The 23,364-nt window shown below is 40.2% G+C and overlaps 1 protein-coding gene across 2 annotated transcripts; it reads right to left on the reverse strand.

Moving 5' to 3' along the window:
- Positions 1–352: 352 nt before the first annotated feature.
- On the reverse strand, positions 353–21,556 carry ICOSLG (inducible T cell costimulator ligand). Of its 2 annotated transcripts, XM_042461080.1 has the most exons (7): positions 21,443–21,556; positions 14,297–14,337; positions 9,134–9,487; positions 7,758–8,027; positions 6,425–6,568; positions 2,070–2,256; positions 353–1,442 (listed from the first exon to the last, which is right to left on the reverse strand). In XM_042461080.1, the coding sequence occupies exons 1-6, from the start codon at positions 21,547–21,549 to the stop codon at positions 2,252–2,254; spliced, it is 921 nt and encodes a 306-aa protein (XP_042317014.1). In that variant the 5' UTR covers positions 21,550–21,556; the 3' UTR covers positions 353–1,442; positions 2,070–2,251. The 2 variants fall into 2 exon arrangements, with proteins under 2 accessions (XP_042317014.1, XP_042317012.1); XM_042461078.1 differs by lacking the exon at positions 2,070–2,256.
- Between the last annotated feature and the right edge of the window lie 1,808 nt (positions 21,557–23,364).

Genomic DNA, 23,364 nt, shown 5'->3' on the forward strand with positions numbered 1-23,364 from the left:
TGTATAGTGCACAAACACAAAGCACAGGGAATATTGCTGTATGCACAACTGCAATTCTGCTGCTTTTAGCAGAATGTCAATTGCACTGTGGCAAATAATTTGTGCAGTATGACTTACACATGTGTATGTCACTAACAGAATGCTAGCCTACAGGCAATGTATTTTTTTATTTTAAATATGGTCAATCATCCAGAAATTAATTGATCAAAATAAAAGCAGATCAATTTACTATAATGTAGTAAAATTATTATTTTTTTAAAAAATGAAAATATATACATGAACTTACACCTGCATTTTGGCATAAGAGTAAGATTAATCTTTGCTCAAAGATCACAGTATAGAAAAAACAGTATAGAAAACTAAGGAACAATTTATTTTGGGTTGTGACACTTATAGAGTTATTCACATATTTCAGATTGAGAACTTGGAAAGTAACAAAAATGCATTTTGGAAGACTCTATAATGAAAACAAACCAGTTTTAAATATAAACATACATCCCAGTTCTCAAAGATTTTAACCATAGCCAAGTAGTCTCCCAGATGTGTAAATAAAGTAATTGGTTAATGCACGTTTTCAGTTTATCTGCAATGAAGGATGGTACTCTTCAGATGGTGTTCAGGCAAGTTTACTTACAATCTCTCCTCCCCCCCCCCAATGCTTTTCCAACTCAGTTGGAAGACAGCCTGTAACAACATTATCAAGAGAGTTCTGTTGACTTTCTAACAAAATTAATGGAGAACTGACTCAATCAAGGCTGAAATGTACAGTTAGTGCTAAAAACAAATAGGGGAGAAGGTCATTCAGTTTGCATCCAATCTGTACTTTCTGACCTATAATGCAGATTGAAACTCAATGATATTTTAGTTCATAGAGAAATGCATATATTTAGAGAAATGCTCATGAAAATGCATGGTCTCACACCGTCTCTGATGCAGGGACGTAGCCAGGATTTTGGGAAGGGGGGGATCCAGACTAAATGCCACCATTATAATGGGGGTTGGGTGCAGTGGCACGGCAGCACGCACCATTCATTTTATCTAATGGAAGGGGGGGGTTCCGGACCCCAAGGACTCCCCCCTTGACTACATCCCTGCTGCAAGCTTAGATAGTTCAGTCAGCAGCAATTAGCTATTATGCTTATCCTCCATGGAGCTGTACTTATCCAAGTCTTGTACCAAATGAAGCAGCCCTCAAGTAACCCAAGCATTTGTGCTTAGTTTCCTGTAGCATCAGTCCTGGGCTGTGTCCAAGAAAGTGAATCCCTTTCGGAAGTCTAGTCTTTATCTTCCAATTATGCACTCTGAGAACTGTGCCTTTCATGGTGAATAGTTGGAGCTCCTGGACCCATCTTTGAAGGAATGCTTCACAGTAGTGTTGTCATGTCATTTAGCTTTCTCTCCAGCAGTTCAAAAGCTCTAGAGGTTTTCTATTTCATCAGGAGCTTTAAAAATAAAATTAAGTCTCTGTTACCTACTGGAAAGAGAGGACTATTTAATACTGTATTCTGAGCAGGAGGATGCCTCACCCCAAAGTGGTAAGGTTGAGCACCCACTCCTGTTCAAATCATGGACTGCCAGTATTTAATGCCAGTATATAGTGAGAAAGATTCAAAACATGAACCCTCTTGTTAGCAGAGTACAGGTTGAGTCTCCCTTATCTGTGTTTTAGATTTTGGAAAAACTGCATATAAATAATGAGATATATTGGAGATGGGACCCAAGTCTAAACATGAAATTCTTTTATGTTTTGTATAGACCTAATACACAAATCCTGAAGGTAATTTTATCCGTAATACTTTAAATAATTTTGTGAATGAAATGAAGTTTGTATACACTGAACCATCATAAATAAAAGGTGTCACTGTCTCAACCAATCATGTGGACCATTTTGGAGTATTTTGGAATTCCAGATAAGGGATACTCAACCTGTAGTACATTTTAACACCTCTATCTTGCTTGTCTATAGATGTCATGATGGCAAAATCTAATAGCACAAAGCAACCAAGTCTGGTTGCAGAATTTACTGTAAGCACCCCTACATTACAACAGAAACGATGGGGTCTCACTACCTGAATGTATACCATAATGAAGCTCCCATAGGTATTATTCCAGTCTCCATAGCATCTGTATAGCCCATCTTATCACCTAGAAGTGATTTTGATCAATCTTTTTTGAAAAATCTCAAAAGGCATCCATCAATATTGTAAAGGGTCAAAACATGCTCATCTGGATCAAATGAAGACAACACTTTTTAATCTGTAAGATTAGAAGAAAGTTTCAGACTTTTGACTTTAAGTATATATTTCTAAAAACACATTGTTGAGTTGTCTGCTTATCATTGCAATGAACTGCTTCTTCATTTTCACAACCATCTGTTAAAAAGAACAAATTCTACATGTTTTTAAAGGTATATTACACAATGTACAAAAAAAACCCCTACGGGCCCATACAGACTAAAGCTGCTTTGGGTCACTTTGGAGGTATGCTTTTTAAATGATTCGTGTATCCTAAGAGGCTGGAAGCCATGCCAAAGCCACACTTTGATGCAGCTTCTGGCCTCTTAGGATGCATGCATCATTTAAACAACATACCTCCAAAGTGATCCAAAGCAGCTTTATTTTGGCCTCTCTGTATGGGCCCAATGTTACCTCTTTTTAAGAAGGCACTTAGGAATCTAGAACCCTAATACATTCATCCCTCCACATCTGCTGGGGTTAGGGGCACAGGACCCCATGAATGTGCAAAAACCATAAATAACAAAAACACTATGTTTTTATCTGAAATAACACCTCTCTAGGAATTTCTTTGTAGGTCTTCCAGTGCAACTCTGTGGTCAATATCTGTCAGACACTAACTACTGAATTTTGCTGGAGGAGCACTAATGTCTAGTGGAGTGTTCTCTCTAGGCATCTCTAGGTCCTTCAGTTTGACCTTTGGTTAAAGTTAACCATAGAGTTGAGCTGGAGGGCTTACATATTCCTAGAGAGAACATATTAATAAAATCCATGAATAATCAAATCCACAAAAGTCAACGCTGCAAAGGTGGAGGGACGAGTATAACTGATTCCATAGTCACACCTACAAAGTTAGGTAGGATAGTAATAAAAGGAGAACATGTTCAATTCATTATTTAATTCTGGAGTTACAGAGAGACTGCTAATCTCCAGGAGGCACTTGATTTATTATGCTAGGCATGACATCTGGGTGAAAGTATAGCTAAACAAGCTGCCTTTTGCAAACATTTACAGTAAAATTAAACTTCTATTGGTTTTTATTTTTGTCTGAACTCCTTTCACCATTTAGTCAAATTCAAGTATATATTGCTTACCATTAGCACACTATTGATTCTGCCAAATATCTGTATTTCTGGGATTATCAGCACACATGTGAGTTTGTGTGTACCTAATCAAGACCTTTAGTACTAAACTCTAATTGAATTTATTGAGGTCCTGTATTCAGCATTAAAGACCAAGACTGGCACTTCAAAACTATGAGATGATAGGATCTTTGAGGCCTCCCCTCCCTATAAACAACCTTCACTACACTCAAGAGAGGCAGGGGGGGGTCTGCTCAATTAGATAACACAAAGGGGGTTGTAATCAAATGCAGAAACAAGCAATGTTCTTTTCATACACAGATGGCCTTTCAGTATGTGTGGACACACAGTGGTTTTAGGATCTTGAAAAACAGATTTCTTAGGAATTTAAATTTAGACATATCCAGAATATGGAATGCCAATCCATACTGATGATAAAAAGTCTTGTGTGTGGATAAAACATTAATAAATACATGACCAAGTTTGTGTAACTTCTAGTAAAAGAATAACCAGTATAGCATAGCAACTTTTAATGGTCCTGTCTCTTAGCAAGTAAGAACTGTATAGGTACTATTGGAGGGAAGGCACTTTCTGTTAATATGATGTTTTGTCAATGTGGGATTTGCTTGTCCGATATGTCTTGTGTGGTTTTATTGTTTAAATATGTCTTGCTACAGTATGTCCACAGTTTCTATGGCCACAACATTGAGACAACAAAAACACTATTTTTTAAAAAAATGAATGCTGGCAGATGCTAAACAGCACAGATTGAGTTTGGAAACTAGCAGCTTTTCCTCTAAACATAAACAAAATCAATCTTTGTGCCTGAAAGAAATTTAGGGCTGCTATGCTGTGCAACATTACTAGTCACAGAATTCCCCTAGAGACACTTAAGTCCTGGAAGGCTCAGGGGTGCTGCCAGAGCAGAAATACAGGAGTACAGATGAGGACAAAGAAAGTTTTGCTGCCTTCTGATATGCTCAAACCCCTGATTCTGATAAGCAACAATTCATAACTGTATGGCTGGACTGCCACTCTTGCAATATCCACTAGCCGTGCCAGCTTTGGGTTCTGGAAGATGCATTTGAAAATAGAACTTGTAGTAGTAGTGGTGTACAGTCTGAACCCATATCTGCAGGGGATAAGTTTCCAGTTTTACAGTGGACAGTGAAAAACATGGATAATGGTGAATGCTATATTTCCACCAGACGTTGACCGTAGAGTTGCTATGGAGGACTTCCAGATGGTTAGACACACACACACACACACACACACGGGGGTAAATGAATTTGATCCCATGGATATGATGGTCAGACTCTTATGTAGCCAATTACCCCATCTCTCTTTTGCCCAAAACTGGCTAAAAGCCTCATTAGTCTTCATTTTAAAAATGAGAGTCATGTCTGTGATTGAATGAGCCCCCCTGTTTCTAGTGTCTTGTTGAAGAAGGAAAATGGCGTTATATGAATGGTGGCTGGACTGTGGGCCAGAGGCTTGAGTTTGGCCCTTGGTCTCCTAAAGTGTGGTCCCTGAAGCTCTCTAAAGCCCCTTCCATTTAATTTTGGGGTGCTTTTTGCCCATCCTTACCAAAAGTTCAAACTCAATGCAGAATATAGCCATTTTGCCTTCCCCAAGCAATCATATCCTCTCAATGGGGAAAACAAATATCCCCAAACTGGCTGAAATTGAAGCTGAAAGTGATGCAACGTCATTTCTGGTTGCATCAGGCACACTGGCATGTGTTGGGGAGAGGAGGCGTACAGGGGTGAAAAGTGGCCTCTACCACCTCTACAGCTGCCCACCTCACTTTATATTGTTAATGAGCTTTACAGAAAAACACCTAAAAATATTTTGAATCAGCTGCAATTTTTATGAGGCAAAGGGTATGTTAGCATTGATTCTGCCACTTGATCTGCCACTCATTTGGAAAAACTACACTGAACAGAGTATAGCTACTGTTAATATTTTTCTCCTGAATACAAATCTTTTAGTATAATCTTCATTTATTTTATTTACTTATTAAAAAATGAATAAATCGCCTCACAGCCCAACAGGGCACCAGAGGTAAGGAAACAAACAGAACAGGAGGCTTACACTGTAACTACTCGAAAATAGGGGAAAAAACAAACTGGTAGATGTTCCACAAATCACTAAGTCCCACTGTAGATAAATACAACAATGCTATAATATTTCTAAATGAATATGTATGTCTGATTACTTAGAGTCATAGAATCGTAGTGTTGGAAGAGACCGCAAGGGCCATCCAGTCCAACCCCTGCCATGCAGGAACTCTCAATCAAAGTATCCCTGACAGATGGCCATCCAGCCTCTGCTTAAACTCAGTTTGAATGAACATAAATTGATAATACAATTATTATAATTGAAAAGTCCTAAACAAAAAACACCTTGCAAGGATGCAAAATGCTACAAAGACTAATTCTTCTATTTAGTCCATGATTGATAATGAGGATGAGTATCCCAATGATGCAAGTTCAATAACCAGTCTAACACAAATGGCAGTCTCCTGGTGAACCACAATAAATCTCTGGTAGCAACAATCAATCAACTTGCGAAAATTTTGCTGGATTAGTATTTCAAAACTGTAGACACTCAGGGTGGTAGTATGTAACAAGTGATTGAAGCAATGGTAGCATAAACATAAGAAGCATTACTATCTCTGGTTTACCTGTGGAGAATTTGTGGCCATTTCAACTCAAATGTCTTCTTCAATGATACTATAACATTCTATTTTAGATTATAGTTTTTGCTACCAGAGATTTATTGTGCTTTCTCAAACCTCAAACATACATTACATCCTACATACAAACAAACACAGTCATACCATAACACATTTAAATCATTCCATAAGCATTGTATCCCTACTTTATTTTAACTCTAACTTTCACTTCATCTCTTCCCTTTCCTTTCTTTTGTCTTTTCTTCCTTACCCTATCTCATACCCTTTAAGGCTGAGAGAGTGTTACCCAGTGAGTTTTCATGGCTGAGTGGAGATTCAAACCCTGGTCTCCAGAGTTGCTCAACCACTACATAATGCTGGCTCTCTATGCTCTTTATAGGTTTGCTAAAATGGATATATTGTCTACTTACCAATATATGTTCTTTGAACTGAAGACCTCTTTTTATTCCACCGGCAGTATAGCGTAAGACTTACTCCAATAACAGCTATTATAGCTGCCACAACACCCACAACTATGTGGCTTTTATGGTGCATGTCTGAGTTATGTATGTCAACTATAACAGGGAGAAAAACAAGAAATTCTGTAACACTGCTGCTGCAGAAAATATAAATTACACAGAATACTGACACATTCTGTATCACTAAAAAAAGTGGTAAGATCTCATTAAGGATCACATCTTAGCAAAAGGAACTGTTGTATCTGCGCACGTGACACAAATGAACACAAACACTCATAAAAATCTGCAATATCCGAATCTAACATCTGTACCATGATTATATTTTAATCAAGACAAGACAGATTATGAATCAGTTTTGAAACTTTGAAACTTTGACCCTGCTTTAACTGCTATAGTTCAATGCAGTAGAATCCTAGGATTTGTTAGGTTTTTTTGAGATGTTTAGCCTTCTCTGTCAGAGAGCTCTGGTGCCACAACAAACTACAAATCCTGGGATTACTGGCAGTTAAAGCAATGTCAAACTGCATTATTTCTACAGTGCAGATAAAGTCCCAGTCACCATAAAGCAAAGGTTAGAGGGAATTAAAACTTGTATGATTCCTTATTGGCATTTTCAATCCTGAAACTTGGGTTTCACATTTGATATGAGATCTCAAGGTTTAATTCAAGTTTACAAAAGAGGTTTCAGAGTCAGACTATATTGTGCATATTTTATAACTACTACAAACTACAGATTATAATATTACACAGATTAACATACTCACACCTACCCAGTGAGTACACCTGCAATGGCCAGTATACCGTTACTGGCATACGTAGGTGTAAATGGTGTTACTGGAATTTTTTTTTTTACCACGAGGTAAAGATTTAGCTCACAGCAGTGTAAGTGGACACCTATTCAACTGACAGCAGTGTAAGTGGACTTGTGCATGTGGGACCCCTGTGCACGTGGTAGTGGTTTGCAGTACACAGAGTAGCATGCAAGTGCACATTGCCTCTATGCTTTGACTCCAAATAATGTGCACTGCAATTGCACACTTGGTTGTCAACCTTGCACATTAACCATTGATCCAACCAAGTTGTGCTGTTTGGTATTCAGTCCCAGGGTTCCCTAAAGCAAAATTAACTTAACTCAACTAGTAGATATTTACACTGTGCTGGAGTAATGCAGGACCACACCAAACTATGTATATTTTTAAGACACATGACACACTTATCCTTTACAATAACATCACACGTAACATGGATAAGAGGTGATACAAATAAAATGTGGACACCAACTTACAAGTGGTAATTATAGTCTGATGCAGCTGCTGATTTTCAATCATACAATCTAAGTTTGTATCAGAGGTTGCTTTAACCATTAATGTACTGGAAACACTGAAAGTCCCATCAGAGTCTGCAGCATGCCATTCAGTTGCATTCAAAACACTGTTGTCAGTTCTATTTATCCACTTAAGATTTTGCAAAGGATATCCATGGCTAGAATTGCAAATAAATATCAGTTCTTTGCCAGATGGCACAGGAAGTGTTATAACTGGTTTGCTGTAGTTTGCTGTGAGGAAAATAAGAGTAATACATTTTGTCAATTGCATCTTCAAAAGCCACTTGGGGATGTGGTAAGAGGCTGGAGGGAATGCATTTCAAGACCAAGTAATGTAATAGCTACAGTTATATTCAAACAAAACAATATAACAACTGCTACACCTCTCCATGACTGCTGTGCACTGTCACTAGATTACAGATTTCAGCCACCGATACAGCACTTTAGGTCCATGGTTTCCCTCCGAGTTTTCCTCCATGGATTATGCCAACACATTCAGCAAGTGTTGGGCCCTGTTTGCATGGAAGTAGTTTGTACAACCAGTTTGTTCCCTTATATATATGGAGAGAACAACATTAACCATTTTTTAAAATGTAGCAATTAACATGTTGAATCTCCTTTATCTGAAATGCTTGGGACCAGAAGGGTTTTGGATTCTGGAATATTTGCATATACATAATAAGATATCTTGGAGATGGGACCCAAGTCTAAACATGAAATTCATTTATGTTTTATATATACCTTATGGCAAACTACCTCTGAAGAAACTTGCCAAGAAAGCTCCATGATAGGGTCATTTTAGGCTTTCCCAAAGTTGGAAACGACTTGAAGGCCTAACAACATATAGTGTATACACATAGCTTAAGGTAATTGTACACACAATATTTTAAAATAATTAAATAATTTTGAGCATGAAACAAAGTTTGCGTACACTGAACTATCAGAAAGGAAAGGTGCAACTCTCTCAGCTGCTCATTGACAATTTTGGATTTTAGAATACTTTGGATTTCAAAATCCTAGAAAAGGAGACTCAATCTGTATCAGGCTGCATGGTCTCTTAATCCCACATGAACATAGGAAGATGCCTTAACTCTTCTCTTAACTAGTTTAGTATTGTCCATTCTGGTCATAGGTTTCCAGGATCTCAAACAGAGGTCCTTCTCATCACCTCCTACATGATCCTGGTAGCTGGAGATGCCAAGGACTGAATTTGTGTGATCTTCTGCATGCAAACCATGTAATATACCACTCAGCTATGATTCCTTCTCTTCCAAGTTCATCACTCAGACTAATCCCACTACTTTTGGGCCTCCAGAAAGAAAAAGCCAGAAACTTACCTGCTACTTTGAGGGTTACACTGGAACGTGTGAAGAATTCAAACTTTCCAGTTTGGTTTCTCTGTACTAAGCATTCATATGTGCGGTCATCTGTAGGTCTGATGTCCAACAGTCTCAGGGAAAAGTTGCCTTTCTTCAGTTGTTCACTGAACTGAGTCCTGTTTCTGAATTCTGGGCATTGGTGAAGTTTCATGTCTTCACCAGGCAAATAAGCGTCTATGAAACAGTCAGACAATGTGTTTTTCTTTTGCCATTGTACTCGAAATTTATTCAAGATGAACGGTTCTTTTTCAGTATAAAGGCATCTCATTTCAACAGAACCTCCTATTATGCCAGTGACTTCTGTTGCATTAGCTATAAAAACAAATAGGATAAACAAAACATCACTAAATAATATGTCTTTGCATTTAACCTTGTTTTATAGGTGCTACATATCTTTTTATTTTCAATGGGCTTAATTCTGTAAGATTAATGCCCCTCCACCTTATTACACAGGGGACATTGAGCTCAAAATAGTGACTCCCGTTCCTTGCAAAGACAGCAGGACAGAATTGTAACTCAGGGCATTCACTATAAACAAGATTAGCTTCTACAAGCAGTACATTATTTTAAACATTAACTACAGAGGCTCAGGAAAGGTAGAAATGGTGACATGAATACCATAAGAGATTGAATTTAAGATATTGAACTTAGAGGACTATGATCTATAATTGCCCTCCAGCAACCAAAAATAGTTTTAGTACTACAGGTACTTTATTCATTATCCCAATGGTGATAGGTACTGGGAATCTGCCCCGCTCTGTTTTCTCAAGGGGATGAGTCTTCTACTGGATTGTATCATCTGGTATTTTTAGAGTTATACTGATCCACACAGAAATTCCATTATTTTATCAGGACCTCTAGCCACCAATAGATACATGCCCCATCGACCAGTTTTTCAGTGGAAGCTTTATTGATTGCTTTTCAATGAAAAGAATTCATCCAGGTAACATCACAAAAGTGGACAGTGTGTGTCATGCCACACACCCTACAGAACATTTTCTGCCTTGTGATTTTGGAGGCAGAAACCATGCCAAGATTTAAATGACTCTTGAAAACTGAATCTGACTACGTGGGGGCTAGAGTCTATGAAAGCCTATGCAAAAATAGAGGACAGACAGACTCTCTCTATATGATTTTCTTTCACTTTCTCCTTAAGGTGGCTTTAAGATTATGAGAGCACACAGTGGAGAAAGCAGTGTGCTAAACTGGAAGTGTAGAGAGGTAAGCACAGATTTAAAATGCCACTGATTTTGTATGTAGATTAGTTTTCATGCCAGAAAACCAAAAGTTAGTCCAACTAGAGTTGACCCACTGAAATATACATAAGGTTTTGATTAATCAAGTGTACTTTCACTCAATGGGTCTACTCAATAGGAACTAAGTATTGGATTTACACCAATGCAGTCTTTTGCACTGGGCATGAACAGACTGATTTGGATTGTTCTGTTTGCTGTCTGAACCAGCACCACCATGTACTTATTGAATAGCGGCTGAAAGAGGGTCCTTTATAAATGGCTCAACTCCTCCTGACATATTCACCAGTGCAACAATACCCTACCCAGCTTGCAGTTATTTTGAAACAAACTTGGTATTACTCTCACTTTCTGTGGGGAATTCCCAATAAATACCTAGCCTCTAACTTCTGTTAAGACAACTAATAAAGCCAAAAGCTTTTAAATTTAGTCAAAAATATATTCCTGATCCCTCAAATAATATTAGGTTGTTTACCACTGAACCTATCCTTCCCTAACTAAAACTGGCTGTGATATTTGTAGAAGTTATTGTTGCACATGTCCTGGTAGGACTGGTACACAGCCTGCCAGGGGAAACACTTCCAATGGGCAAGTGGTGACCTCCAGCAAGTCCCTGCAGAGCAGGATAGGGTCTGAAAAATTCCCCATGTGTCAAAGTGTTCTTTAAGTGAAGCTGAGTGGGATGTGAGCCTAGAAGAGAAATCTTGGCAATCACAGCAGCTACAGAATGCATTTTGCTCCCTACCCAGCCATAAAAATAATTCCAACTTGCAGTTGCCATATTATCTGATTTTGTGTGAGTGTGTGTGTGCTTTCAAGTCATGGGTCAATTTATGTCAACCTCATGAATTTCTGGAGCAATGAATACTCAGAGGTGGCTTTGTCAGTTCCTTTTTCTGAAATGTAGGCCTGGTACAGACGGACCTCAACGCACGTCTTGATGACGTGCTAGGGTTGCCTCGGAGCGTCGCTTACAGACGCCCTGCAACCCTAGCATGTATTCCATACGTCAAAATGGCGATGCCCTGTACAGATGGAGCACTGCGGTGTCAGTATCGTTCTGTGGGTAAGCTGCGCGGTTTGTCCGCTGCAGCTTCCTCGTGGAGCAAAACAAGGCGCCGGCAGACCGCCCTTTTTGGGCAGTCTGTACCCCGCCATAGCCTACAGTATCTGGTATTCATTGGCAGTCTCTCATCCAAGTACTAGATTAGATTAGAATAGATTAGAAATCTGGGCCAAAGCTAACAAAATGAATTTCAACATGGAGAAATGTACGGTACTGCACTTAGGGCGGAAAAATGAAATGCACAGATATAGGATGGGGGACACCTGGCTGAATGACACTATGTGTGAAAGGGATCTGGGAGTCCAAGTAGACCATAAGTTGAACATGAGTCAACAGTACTATGGGGTAGCTAACAAGGCCAATGCAATTTTAGGCTGCATCAATAGAAGTATAGTGTCTAGATCAAGGGAAGTAATAGTGCCACTCTATTCTGCTCTGGTCAGGCCTCATCTGGAATATTGTGTCCAGTTCTGGGCACCACAATTTAAAAAGGATGTTGAGAAACTAGAGCGTGTCCAAAGGAGGGCAACCAAAATGGTGAAGGGTCTGGAAACCATGTCCTATGAGGAACGACTTAGGGAGCTGGGGATATTTAGCCTGGAAAAGAGAAGTTTAAGAGGTGATATGGTAGCCCTGTTTAAATATTTAAAGGGATGTCATATTGGGGAGGGAGCAAGCTTGTTTTCTGCTGCTCCAGAGAACAGGACTTGGAGCAATGGATGCAAGCTCCAGGAAAAGAGATTCCACCCCATCATTAGGAGGAACATCCTGACAGTAAGGGCTGTTCGACAGTGGAACACACTCCCTTGGAGTGTAGGGGAGTCTCCTTCCTTAGATGTCTTTAAACAGAGGCTGGATGGCCATCTGTCAGGGATGCTTTGATTGAGAGTTCCTGCATGGCAGGGGTTGGACTGGATGGCCCTTGTGGTCTCTTCCAACTCTATTATTCTATGATTCTACTACATGATTGGATAGGTTTTAATTAGATACTAGGCCCATTTACCTGGGTTATTTTTACACCACACAAACATAGTGCTATGACTCCACTTTCAATGCCATAATTCCTGGGATTTGCAGTTTAGGGTTGAGTATTTAGAATTCTCAATCTGAAAGCTGTAATGCCTCACCAAACTACAAATCCTAGGTTTCCATGGGTTCAGTCATGGCAGTTAAAGTGGAATCAGAGTGCTATAACTGTGCAATGTAAAAGAGCTTTTGTGCAATTTATTTCTACTAGAAGCAGTTCTGGCTCCCCTCCCTTGTTGCCCTGCCAATTTTTAAAAACAAAAACATTTGTTTAACAATACATCAAGACATACACAAATTAAGTTGTTAATACAAATATAAAATTTTTGATACATTTTGCCTCTTTTCCTCCCTCCCCAATTATATTTATTACAGAATCAGAACTTTGATGTATCCTATTTGGCTTCAGTCATATGTCCATTAATATAGTTTCTCCAGAAATTGACACCAGGGAGATGATTCATTATAAGCAAACACAACAAATCTGTATCATACTGAAATGATGTTGTATTGGTTTTTATTACAATGGATTGTGGCTGTTGTTGTGTTCCTCCAAGTGTGCCATAAGGTGAATCTATTATAGGGTTTTCTTGGCAAGTTTCTTCAGAGGAGGTTTACCATTGTCATCCTCTGAGTCTGAGAGAATGTGACCTGTCCAAGGTCATCCAGTGGGCTTTTATGCTCAAGATGGAAATCCAATCCTGATCTCCAGAGTCATAGTCCAACACTCAAACCACTACACCATAGATTTTAGTTCTCTACTTTTCAAACTGGGCAGTACAGCAAACCTTGTTAAACTACACTTACACTTCATGCTGTGCCTCTTTTGTAAGAGTCCACTTCACATCACAATGAGCTCCTCCCATTCTTAAGGTTTAGCTCAAAATTCTCAGAGGTTAGGATGCTGCTTACCTGATAACCTGCTTAGGTCTTGTAAACCTATACCCATGTTCTCCTTAATAGAGTCCATCCATCTAGCATGTGACCTTACTCTTGTTCTACTTCCTTCCACCTTTCCTAGCATTATTGACTTTTCCAATGAGTCCTTTCTTCTCATGATGTGCCTGAAGTATGAAAGCCTCAGTTTTGTCATCTTGGCTTCCAGGGAAATCTCTGGTTTGATCTGCTCCAGGAGCCATTTGTGTGTCTTTGTCGCTGTCCATGGGATCCTCAGCACTCTTTTCCAGCATGACATCTCAAATGTATTGATTTTCTTCCTACCCACTTTCTTTACTGTCCAGCTCTCACATCCATATATGGTAATAGGGAATATTCTCTAATAATTACCTTTCATCTATGTCATCTTAGTTGAACTGAAAGGAAACTTTCAATCAAAAACTTAAAAAGACACATCCTTTAATGCCAGAGTTAACCACTATTACTACTACTATCTTCCATGTCATTGGAAGAAGATGGACAGGTACAGCTTTCCTTAACATGGAATTTAATGATGCTTCTGCTGAACATCTCCTTGCTATGTACATTTTAAAGACAACGATACCTTTTAGGTGGAATACAGAAATAACAGGAAACACCAAAATAGCAGCTCTTTTCATGGGTGAAAGAGAGAAGAATGTATTAGTATGAAGGAAGGAGGGAGAGAACAACATGTACAGCTGTCATGAGAATTATATTTAAAGTGTTTTCTTTGCATTTTTATAGTCTGCTCTGACCATCAGAAAAAAAAGATGGGAGGATTTTGATCATTCTCATTATTACTATTGTGTGTGAAATAGTAATACATTTTGGTAAAAAATATACTGTCATGTAACTTACCAGCTTTCTGAAAACAAAGAAACAAGACCATGAATCCAAGCCTAAAGCAAAATAAAAACAGATGGTGAGTCAAGGTCTTTATAAACAGCTACTAAATGTCTATTAACAATTCATGAACACACAACTGGAAAACCACCAGATACTGATAGAAAACAAACCAACATAAAATACAATAATGACTCTTCTTTGGAAACCATATACTGTACAGATTTTCTCAGTCCTATTTTCTCTTTGGTCTCATCTTTCTTCACTTCCACATCACCAACACCTATTGTTTCTCTAGCTTTCAGTAACTGATAATTTCATCTCTGTTTTCTTAGCTATTTCATCACTAGTCAACCTCCTTTGCTCTCATCTCTTCTTGTCTCATTCTGATGAGTCCTTTTTTATTCTGCCTCCTCTGCTTCTGTTCTCAAGTCTCTTTCTGCTGGATCTATAGCTTTGCACCCTTCTTTCAGCTTCTCTGTCTCTTAGCTTTCTTAACTTTTTATACCACTTCCCAATAGTCATGATGAGTTTTTATCTTGCTCAATTCAACACTTTTCTTTCCCTCATGAAGTCTGGACTGCAAACTGCTTTGTTCTTTGTGCAACCAAATATTCAGGGTCACTATTTCCACTCAGCATCAGAGACTTGACAAACATAAGCACAACACAGTATGGATTGTTATTAAGCTCTTGATCTCTGGTTCAGCATCTTTACCTATGGTACTGGAACAACTCTGATGTAATACTAAAGGATGTATAAACACACCTTGATGTGTACAATGAAAAATGGAGCATTATACTGGAGCATTATTATATTATATGAAAAATGGAGCATTATTATATAGTGACTCAATGGCTTAGCAGTTAAGACACTGACTCTGACGACTTCAAGATCAGCAGTTCAGCAGTTTGAGACCCAAGTGCTGCATGATGGAGTGAGCTCCCATCACTAGTCCCAGCTTCTGCCAACCTAGCAGTTCAAAAGCATGAAAAAGTGCAAGTAGATAAATAGGTACCACTTTGGTAGGAAGGTAACAGCGTTCTGTGTAGTCATGCTGGCCACATGATCCAGAGTCATCTTTGACAACGCTGGCTCTTCAGCTTAGTAATGGAGATGTGCACCACCCTCTCCAGTCAGACACAACTAGACAACTTTGTCAAATGGGAAACCTTTATCTTTACCTTTATACTTCATTACAAAGAACAGGAAGTAGAAAGTAAGAGGTTGAAAGTGATTTTTTTCAATTATCAACCTGTCTTTTACTTTCACTTCCCTTGGGCTTTTTTCTTTGAAGAGGTCTACAAATGTAATGCTTTTCTTCTGTGTTAAAAAAAACAAACACAGAAGTGGAAGATTCCTCTGTAAAACTTTCCAGGCTTTTTTTAGACTACTTGCCAACTCAGCTCAGGTTCTGCTTATTTATGTAGTAATCCCTCTTGGAATTTAATTTTGAGATGTTACAATTGAAGTGTTACAATTAGTTTCACTTACCACATGCATACATTTGCAGGTTTTGAGTCACAGATTCATTCATGCTGAACTTTCTCACCAAATTTCAGCTTTCAAAGCTGCACTATGATGTGGACATCTTAGCATCTGATTATGGGGCTGAAAATGCAGATGCACCTGTTTTAAATAAATGCAGTTTGAGTATCCCTTATTGGAAATTCTTGGGAATATAAATATTCCATATTTCAGATACTGGAATACCTGTATTTGTATATACAGTAGGCCTTCCACATTCACTAGCATTAAGGGCACAGGATCCCAATGAAAATGGAAAAAAACACAAACAAAAAACACTATTTTTTTTTACCTGAGAGAACACCTACCTAGGAATCTCTAGGTCCTCCAGTGGAACTCTGGTTAAATATCCACAAGAAATTGGTCATAGAATCATGCTGGAGGACCTACAAATGCCTAGAGAAGTGTTTTCCCTTGGAACCTCTAGGTCTACCATCACAACTGTGTGATCAACCTCTGGCAGAGGAGTGCTGGAGAACCGAGAGATTCATACTAGAGATTCCTAGAGAGAACCTCAAATCAGTGAACCATCAAATCTGCAAAAGTCAAAGCCACAAATGTGGAGAGCTGACTGTACATAATGAGACATAATGAGGCTGGAGAGAGACTGATGATATGTGAAATGGCAGGAGGCATGGATTCCTGCCATTTCACAGACCCTTGCCTCTCTTTCCAGCTCCATTTCTCTCCAGCTTCCTAAATACCATAAAGGTATGCACTATGCTACTTGTGTTGTAGCTCAAAAAGTTTTGGATTTTGGAGGACTTTGATATTCTGGATAAGGGATACTCAACCTGTATTTTAATTGTCTAATTTAAAAATACCTTCTGTATTATATGCTGTTTTAACCATATCTCCATTTGCACGGACTTAATATCCGCAACCCTCACTTACTCGCGAGGAGCAAACAGAGGAGATTAAAATGGGGCATGTGCCCGCAGCCGCTCAGAAGTCCTTTAGCTGTGTATTTCTACAGGGTTGTGGTAGAGGACTCATAGTCCTTATAGTCCCTTCCAGGTCTGATACTGTAAGTCTGATATGATATTCTAAGTCCTACTACCCACTAAGGTCAGCACAGAATTAGTCATGCAGGCTGAAGATGATGTGAATTGTAGCCCAACACATTTGCAGACCACCAGACTTGGAATAACTGCCTTAAACATTTTGAAGATCCATGTATTAGGATGATGAAGGCTTCCTAATGAAGGCTTACCTCAAATACTTCTATTTTACCTTTCAGTTTTATAAGAAGATTACCTAAGATGCCTCTCAAATACACACACACACACACACACACACACACACACACACATGTATGGATACATGAACACACATATACTATATATTATAGGTGCTGTAGCCTTTATTTCAGAGGAAGGAACTGGCAAAACCACCTATGAGTATTCTTCCTCCAAGAAAACCATCAACAAGAGCCCTGAGAGGCCATCACCCATGTGGACACTGTACTTATAAGTACACATTCAAGATAACCGAGTTTGTGAATCATAATGAAAAAACATACACCCCAAACCATTTTCAGCTTGTAGCACTCCTTATATGATTGATGTCATCTCGTGTTCTTGCAACAAATTAAATACAGGAAAAACTTCTACAGCCTTAGAAATCTATATAGGAGAACATTTCAACTAATATCAGGAACAGAAGACGAGGTGTCCCTTTGGTTGACCACTTTGTGAAAAATGATCACTCCTTTAAGGATCTACACTTTTGGGTCCTTGAGAAACTTGGCAGGGGGTTGGACTGGATGGCCCTTGTGGTCTCTTCCAACTCTATGATTCTAACTTTCCCCCAGAATGAGAGGACCTTGCTTAAAAAGAGAAATGGAATGGCTACTGAAACTTGACATGTTACTCCCTGATGGTCTTAGTGAGGACTTACAGTACATCCATCTACTTTAAAACCTGAGTTTTCACATACTGTATCCCCTAACTTTCCATTTTGCTGTAGAATTGGTATAAGGATGTCCTTGGTACACTGGGATAAAAATGGAACAGTATAATGCTCTGCCTCCTCAAACTATAAGTTGCCAAGCATAAGCTCTGGAAACACTTTTTTGGGGATCCCTGCAGTCTGTTTTGAATTTGCACTGTAAGTAATATTTTATATTTGTATATGTTTATTTGGCATAATAAGCATTTTTAAAATCGAGACATTTTACATGCACTTTGATGCAAAATATATGTATACAAAATTGATATTGCAAATTGTAACTTGTCTCCTGTTATAATTTTTGTCATTTATGTACTGTCCCTTTTCTTTCTTCTATCAGTTCCTGAAGAAAGCCATTAAATATTATTAGGCCAAAACACTTTGGGTTTATTGCAAGAATAAACTCATCTTTTTAATAATAATAAGTTTTATTTATATACCGCTATTCCAAAGATCATAGCAGTGAACAGCAAGTAAGCTAATTAGCAAGTAAGCTAATTTGCCCCCAACTGTCTGGGTACTCATTTTAGCTCCCTCCTCGGAAGGATGCAAGCCTGAGTCGAGCTTGGGCCCTTTTGCTGGTCTTGAACTCGCAACCTTGTGGTTTTGAGTGAATGGCTGCAGTACAGGCATTTAACCACTGCGCCACCAGGGCTCCTGTATACTCTAGATCCTGAGACTTTGTCTCTTCTCTACATTCTTGCAAATCAAAAGCTCACCTAGTCTTGAGTTCTGTTTCCACAATGCTCAACTAGATGTCAAGAGACAGCACTTAAAGTGGAAATGAAATAATAACATGTTTGTTTCCCAGAAAATGGTACAGTACTGAGAAGAAAAAAACTCTTGATGTTAGTGGTAATATATAACCATCATAACCAGAAGCCATTGATAACCTTATCCTCCATAAATTTGTCTTCTACTCCACTTTAAAGCTGATCAACTAAAGGCCATCACTGGATCGTGAGATGACAAAGTCCCACAACTTAGCCAAGCAGGAGGTACTTGCTTTCCTTAACCTCCCACTGTTCATCTTTAGTGGTTGACCTCAAATTCTAAGGAAGGTGAATGGTTAGTGCTTCAAGACAGAAAAAAGGGTGTACAGTAGGTCTTTCAGATCTGTGGGAATTCTGTTCTGGGACCATCCACACCTTGCAGATAGGAAAAAAATGTAGACAGTTGTGTCCCATGTTATAAACAGAGGTGATGTGAGCACAGACATGCTGAAGCGTGCACATTCATGATGCCGCCATTTAATAATATGGGATGTGACGTTCCGTGGAATTGTTGATCCAGATCCTATGGTTCCACTGCACCTGACTTAAAATGAAGACCTCTCTACTGCATCATGTGTCTGCATAACCAGCCTCCACCATCCATGCATGTTTATGCAGTAAACTACACAAATGGTAAAAACAGGATACAAACTAAACCGCTAGCGGATTACACTTGGTCATGGTCTAATGCAGAAATGGCACATCTGCTTATGGGGGAAACTATATAGATAGTGAAAAAAACAGGATGCACACTAAACCACCAGTGCATGGTTGGCAAGCTGATTTTGGCCATGATCTATCCCATGGGGTCTTCCAGGTGTTCAGAGAATCAGAGAATCATAGGACTTTATCACACAGGGGGAAGTAGGGAAAAACAGGGGTTTAAATGGACATTAGCCCATGAAAATTGCATGATCACAGTTAAGATTTTCACAGGACCTTGTAATTAAAGAGGATTTATCCTGGCAATGAACAGGTAATAACCAGCAACAAATCATTCACAGGATTTCCTTGTGAATAATTTGTTGCTGGTTATTACCTGTTTATTGCCAGGATAAATTGTCTTTACCCTGGCAATCTTCACCATGATCACAGAATTTTCACAGGCTAATGTCTGTTTAAACCCCAGCTTTCCCCTGATTTCCCCCCATGTGATTTCATATCCCCCACATCCTGTAGTCCCACTACCACCATGCATATACCTGAATAGGAATAATGCCGGACACTATTTCAGATAGACCGTTCACATGTGGAGAAATATACTGAAGCCATCCAGGGGCTAGCAGAGGACTACAATGGCAAGCTGAGCCTATTAGTGATGCAGGCTGAGTCTTCCTTATCCAGAATTCAGCTGAGAGAGTAACACCTTTGCTTTCTGGTGGCTCAATGTACACCAAGTTTCTTCCATGCAAAAAATTATTCAGAAATATTGTATATGAAATTGCCTTCAGGGTATTGTGTGAGGTGTATATGAAACACAAAAGAATTTCACATTTAGAGTCGGGTATAAATATCTTACTATGTTTTGGACCAAAGTGTACTTATCCAAGATTTACTCTAAAGAATGCAGAGCCAACTACACACCCTGCAACATTTCTGGAAGTGCAGGGGACACCCAAAGATGCACTATGTTCTATAAGGTCTATCACAAGCAGAGGAAAACATCTGGCAAAACCAAAGGAGCATCTAGGGCTGCATCCACACTGGAGAAATAACCCAGTTTGGCACCACTTTAACTCCTTCTGGCTCAAGGCTATGGAATTCCAACTCCCAGAATTCCATAGCCTTGAGCCAGAAAGAGTTAAAAGTGGTGCCAAACTGGGTTATTTCTCCAGTGTGGATAGCACTGAACACCTTTTCACTCTCAACATTTTACTCAAGCATTCCTGAATAAACAGCACTCTTGTTGGCAGGTGCTATTATATCAAGTCAGCTTCTGAATCAGAGAGCTTTCAGAGAGTCTTTGGCCTGTTCCAGACTGCCAAAATAAAGCTGCTTTGGGTCTCTTTGGAGGTATGCTGTTTAAATGATGCATGCATCCTAAGAATCCGGAAGCTGCACCAAAGCTGCACTCCGGTGCTTAGGAATGGAGTGTGGCTTTGGCGCGACCTCTGGACTCTTAGGACCCATGCATCATTTAAATAGCATACCTCCAAAGAGACCCGAAGCAGCTTTATTTGGGCAGTCTGTAACAGGCCTTTGTTTAACAGCTCTGCCGGGTCTTGTCGAGGAAGGGCTCAACCCACTTCCTAGCCTTTGCATTATTATTCCAAGGGATAACATTCCTACACATCCTGGCAGAGGACTTGGCTGCTAAAATCACATTCATGCCACAAAAGGGGCTAACGTTCAATGGCTCTCTGCTTCCACAGTCTAGAAATAAACGGTGAAGCTCCATCCTATGGGTTCCTGGATTTGTAGTTTCCAAAGTCTTTAGCCCTCCCTGCCCAAGGGGGCAAACTACAAATCACTAAACTACAAATCCCAGGAGCCAAATTTCAAATCACCCAAATACAAATCCCAGAAGCCTAACTACAGATCACCAAAGTACAAATCCCAGGTGCCCATCAACCCCCAAGGGTGCCCCCCCCGAGAGGTCCTCCTTTTCCAGGACAGGTCCTCCTCCCTGCCCACCTCCAGTCCGGGAGGCATTTCATTTTGAGCAGCCTGGCTTCCGAGTGTTTTGTTTCCCAAGCTTTCCTTTGGTGCCCTCCTCCTTCCTTTCCCGGGAGTGAGGAAATGCTGCCTCCCTGAGTCAAAGTGCAATGCATTTTGTCCAAAGCCTTTTTAAAAACTCTGGGTGTTTGCAGACTTTCCAAAGAGTGGGAGCCCCCAAAGCAGCCTGGAACCCTCCCAGGGCGTCAGGGAAGGGACTGCCACTCTGCCCATGCTCAGGGGCTACCTCGCTCACCTTCGGGGCGCCATCCTGGCTGCATCGGAGGGAGAGGCAGGCGTCCCCCGAGGCTCCTTCGCCCTCGTCCTTCCGTGGCTGGGTTCCTCTTTCGGGATCCCGGGCATGACGTCACGCGGGGAGTGGGCCTGCCTGCTGGTCACGCGTGGGGCCCTCCTCTTGCCCTGGCTGGGCTGGATCTAGGCCCCACAGCATTGGTCTGAGCCTTGAACTGTGCCTCCGGAGACCAGGCTTCATGCCCAACTCAGCTTGGCCCCTTGCCCAAGTCACACTCTCTCAGCCAATCTTGCCAAGAAAACCCCAGGATAGCTTGGCCTTAGGGGTCCCCATCAGTCAGAAGTTACTTGAAGGCTTTATTTATTTATTTGGAGTATTTAATTTTATTTATTTATTTTAATTTATTTATTTTTGGAGAAACCAGCATGCTGGCCCCAGGATCCCAGAGGGGCTTATCACACGAAGGAGACTGAGGAGGGGCTGCCCCAGACAGATCCCCCCAAACCCCACATAATTACACAGCACGCTTTCAGACCACGTCCCACAAAGATTGCAGTTAAACCAGACACAAAGTAGGTTTAATCCACATCCTTTTAACTTCGGAACTTTAGCGAAAATGCATTTTCAAATTTGCTTTATTTGCGAAATTGCCCATTCCTCGGGGATAGCGTTTGGTGGGACTTGATGCTGGCTGCCAGAATGTGTGGGAACACGTTCTGGTTTCTGAAACCATATATTTACTGAAACAGTGTTATGTATACATGTAGTATCTTTCCATACACACACACACATGAAGACAGATAGTGTAATAGGGAGATAGATAAAGTCACCTTTATACGTCTCCAACCCACTCTCAATCCTGGCATATAGATTGCCTTGTTGAGGAGGGAGGAGGTCCCCATAATGATCTCTAGGTGCCTGCTCCTTCCCATAAGCCCCATGAGGCACTGGACCTCAGGGGCAGTCCAAAGCTCTCACCTCCTAGCCATCATCACAAAAGCCAGTAGAAGCTGTGGGGCTCTATGATTTCTGGCTATCGGATGACTCCTCCTCTGTTTGTGGACATGCGCAGTACATCCAATTCTCCTTTATTTCTACTTTATCTCCACTGTAAACATAGCTGAATATGAAATGCAAGTTTGTTCCCCCCCCCCCCATTTTCACGTTATTACACACGGAATGCAAAGGTGTGTGATCCTCATTTGCGAAAGTGTGTGTCATTCCCCCTTTATTTGCAGGATGGTCATGTGGCCAGAGCACAACTGCACCAAATACTGTTACCTTCCCACTGAAGTGTTATCTTCCCACTTAATTATCCACTTTCATTTGCATACTTTTGAACTGCTAGGTTGGCAGAAGCTGGGACCAGTGACAGGAGCTCACCCATCATGCAGCACTTGGGCTTCAAACTGCCAACCTGCCAATCTTCTGATCATCAGAATTGGCATCTTAACCACTAAGCATTACAAATGGTTCATCAGACGGTTCCCTGGCCTCAGGCTTACAATCTAAAAATATATACCACAAAGGGAGAAGGGAAGTGGTAGTGGAGAAGGGGATCAGGTCCAACAGTTCTTCTCTCCCTCTGAGCCTTGGACTATGGCAGATGGAGTGGAGGGAGGGCTCTTTTTCTTAATTGAGGCCAGGCCCCATACACACATACATAAGCTGCCATTCAAAGGAGAAAGTGCAAAGGCAGCCTTCATGCTGAGTGTAAAGAAAACAAAAATAATGACCACAGAGAATGCATACAAATTCAACCTAGACAAAAAGGAAGTGGATATAAAGAGTTCCCCTACCTTGGATCCAACATTGATCAGAATGGAAACTGCAGTAAAGGAATCAGGAGAAGGCTAGGAATGGGAAGGGCAGCCATGGAAGAATTAGACAAAATTCTAAAGTGTAAAGATATGTAACTGAGCATG

This window comes from Sceloporus undulatus, chromosome 3 (genome assembly GCF_019175285.1).
Source record: "Sceloporus undulatus isolate JIND9_A2432 ecotype Alabama chromosome 3, SceUnd_v1.1, whole genome shotgun sequence".
NCBI classification, from domain to species: domain Eukaryota; kingdom Metazoa; phylum Chordata; class Lepidosauria; order Squamata; family Phrynosomatidae; genus Sceloporus; species Sceloporus undulatus.

Coding starts and splice junctions, on each gene's coding strand:
- ICOSLG (XM_042461078.1), bottom strand. CDS start 21,549: ATGCCCGGGATCCCGAAAGAGGAACCCAGCCACGGAAGGACGAGGGCG. Junction 9,488..14,296: donor TCTTTGTTTTCAGAAAGCTG/GTAAGTTACATG, acceptor TTGTTTTTATAG/CTAATGCAACAGAAGTCACT. Junction 1,443..6,424: donor AGTTCAAAGAACATATATTG/GTAAGTAGACAA, acceptor TTATTTTTAAAG/CTCCTGATGAAATAGAAAAC.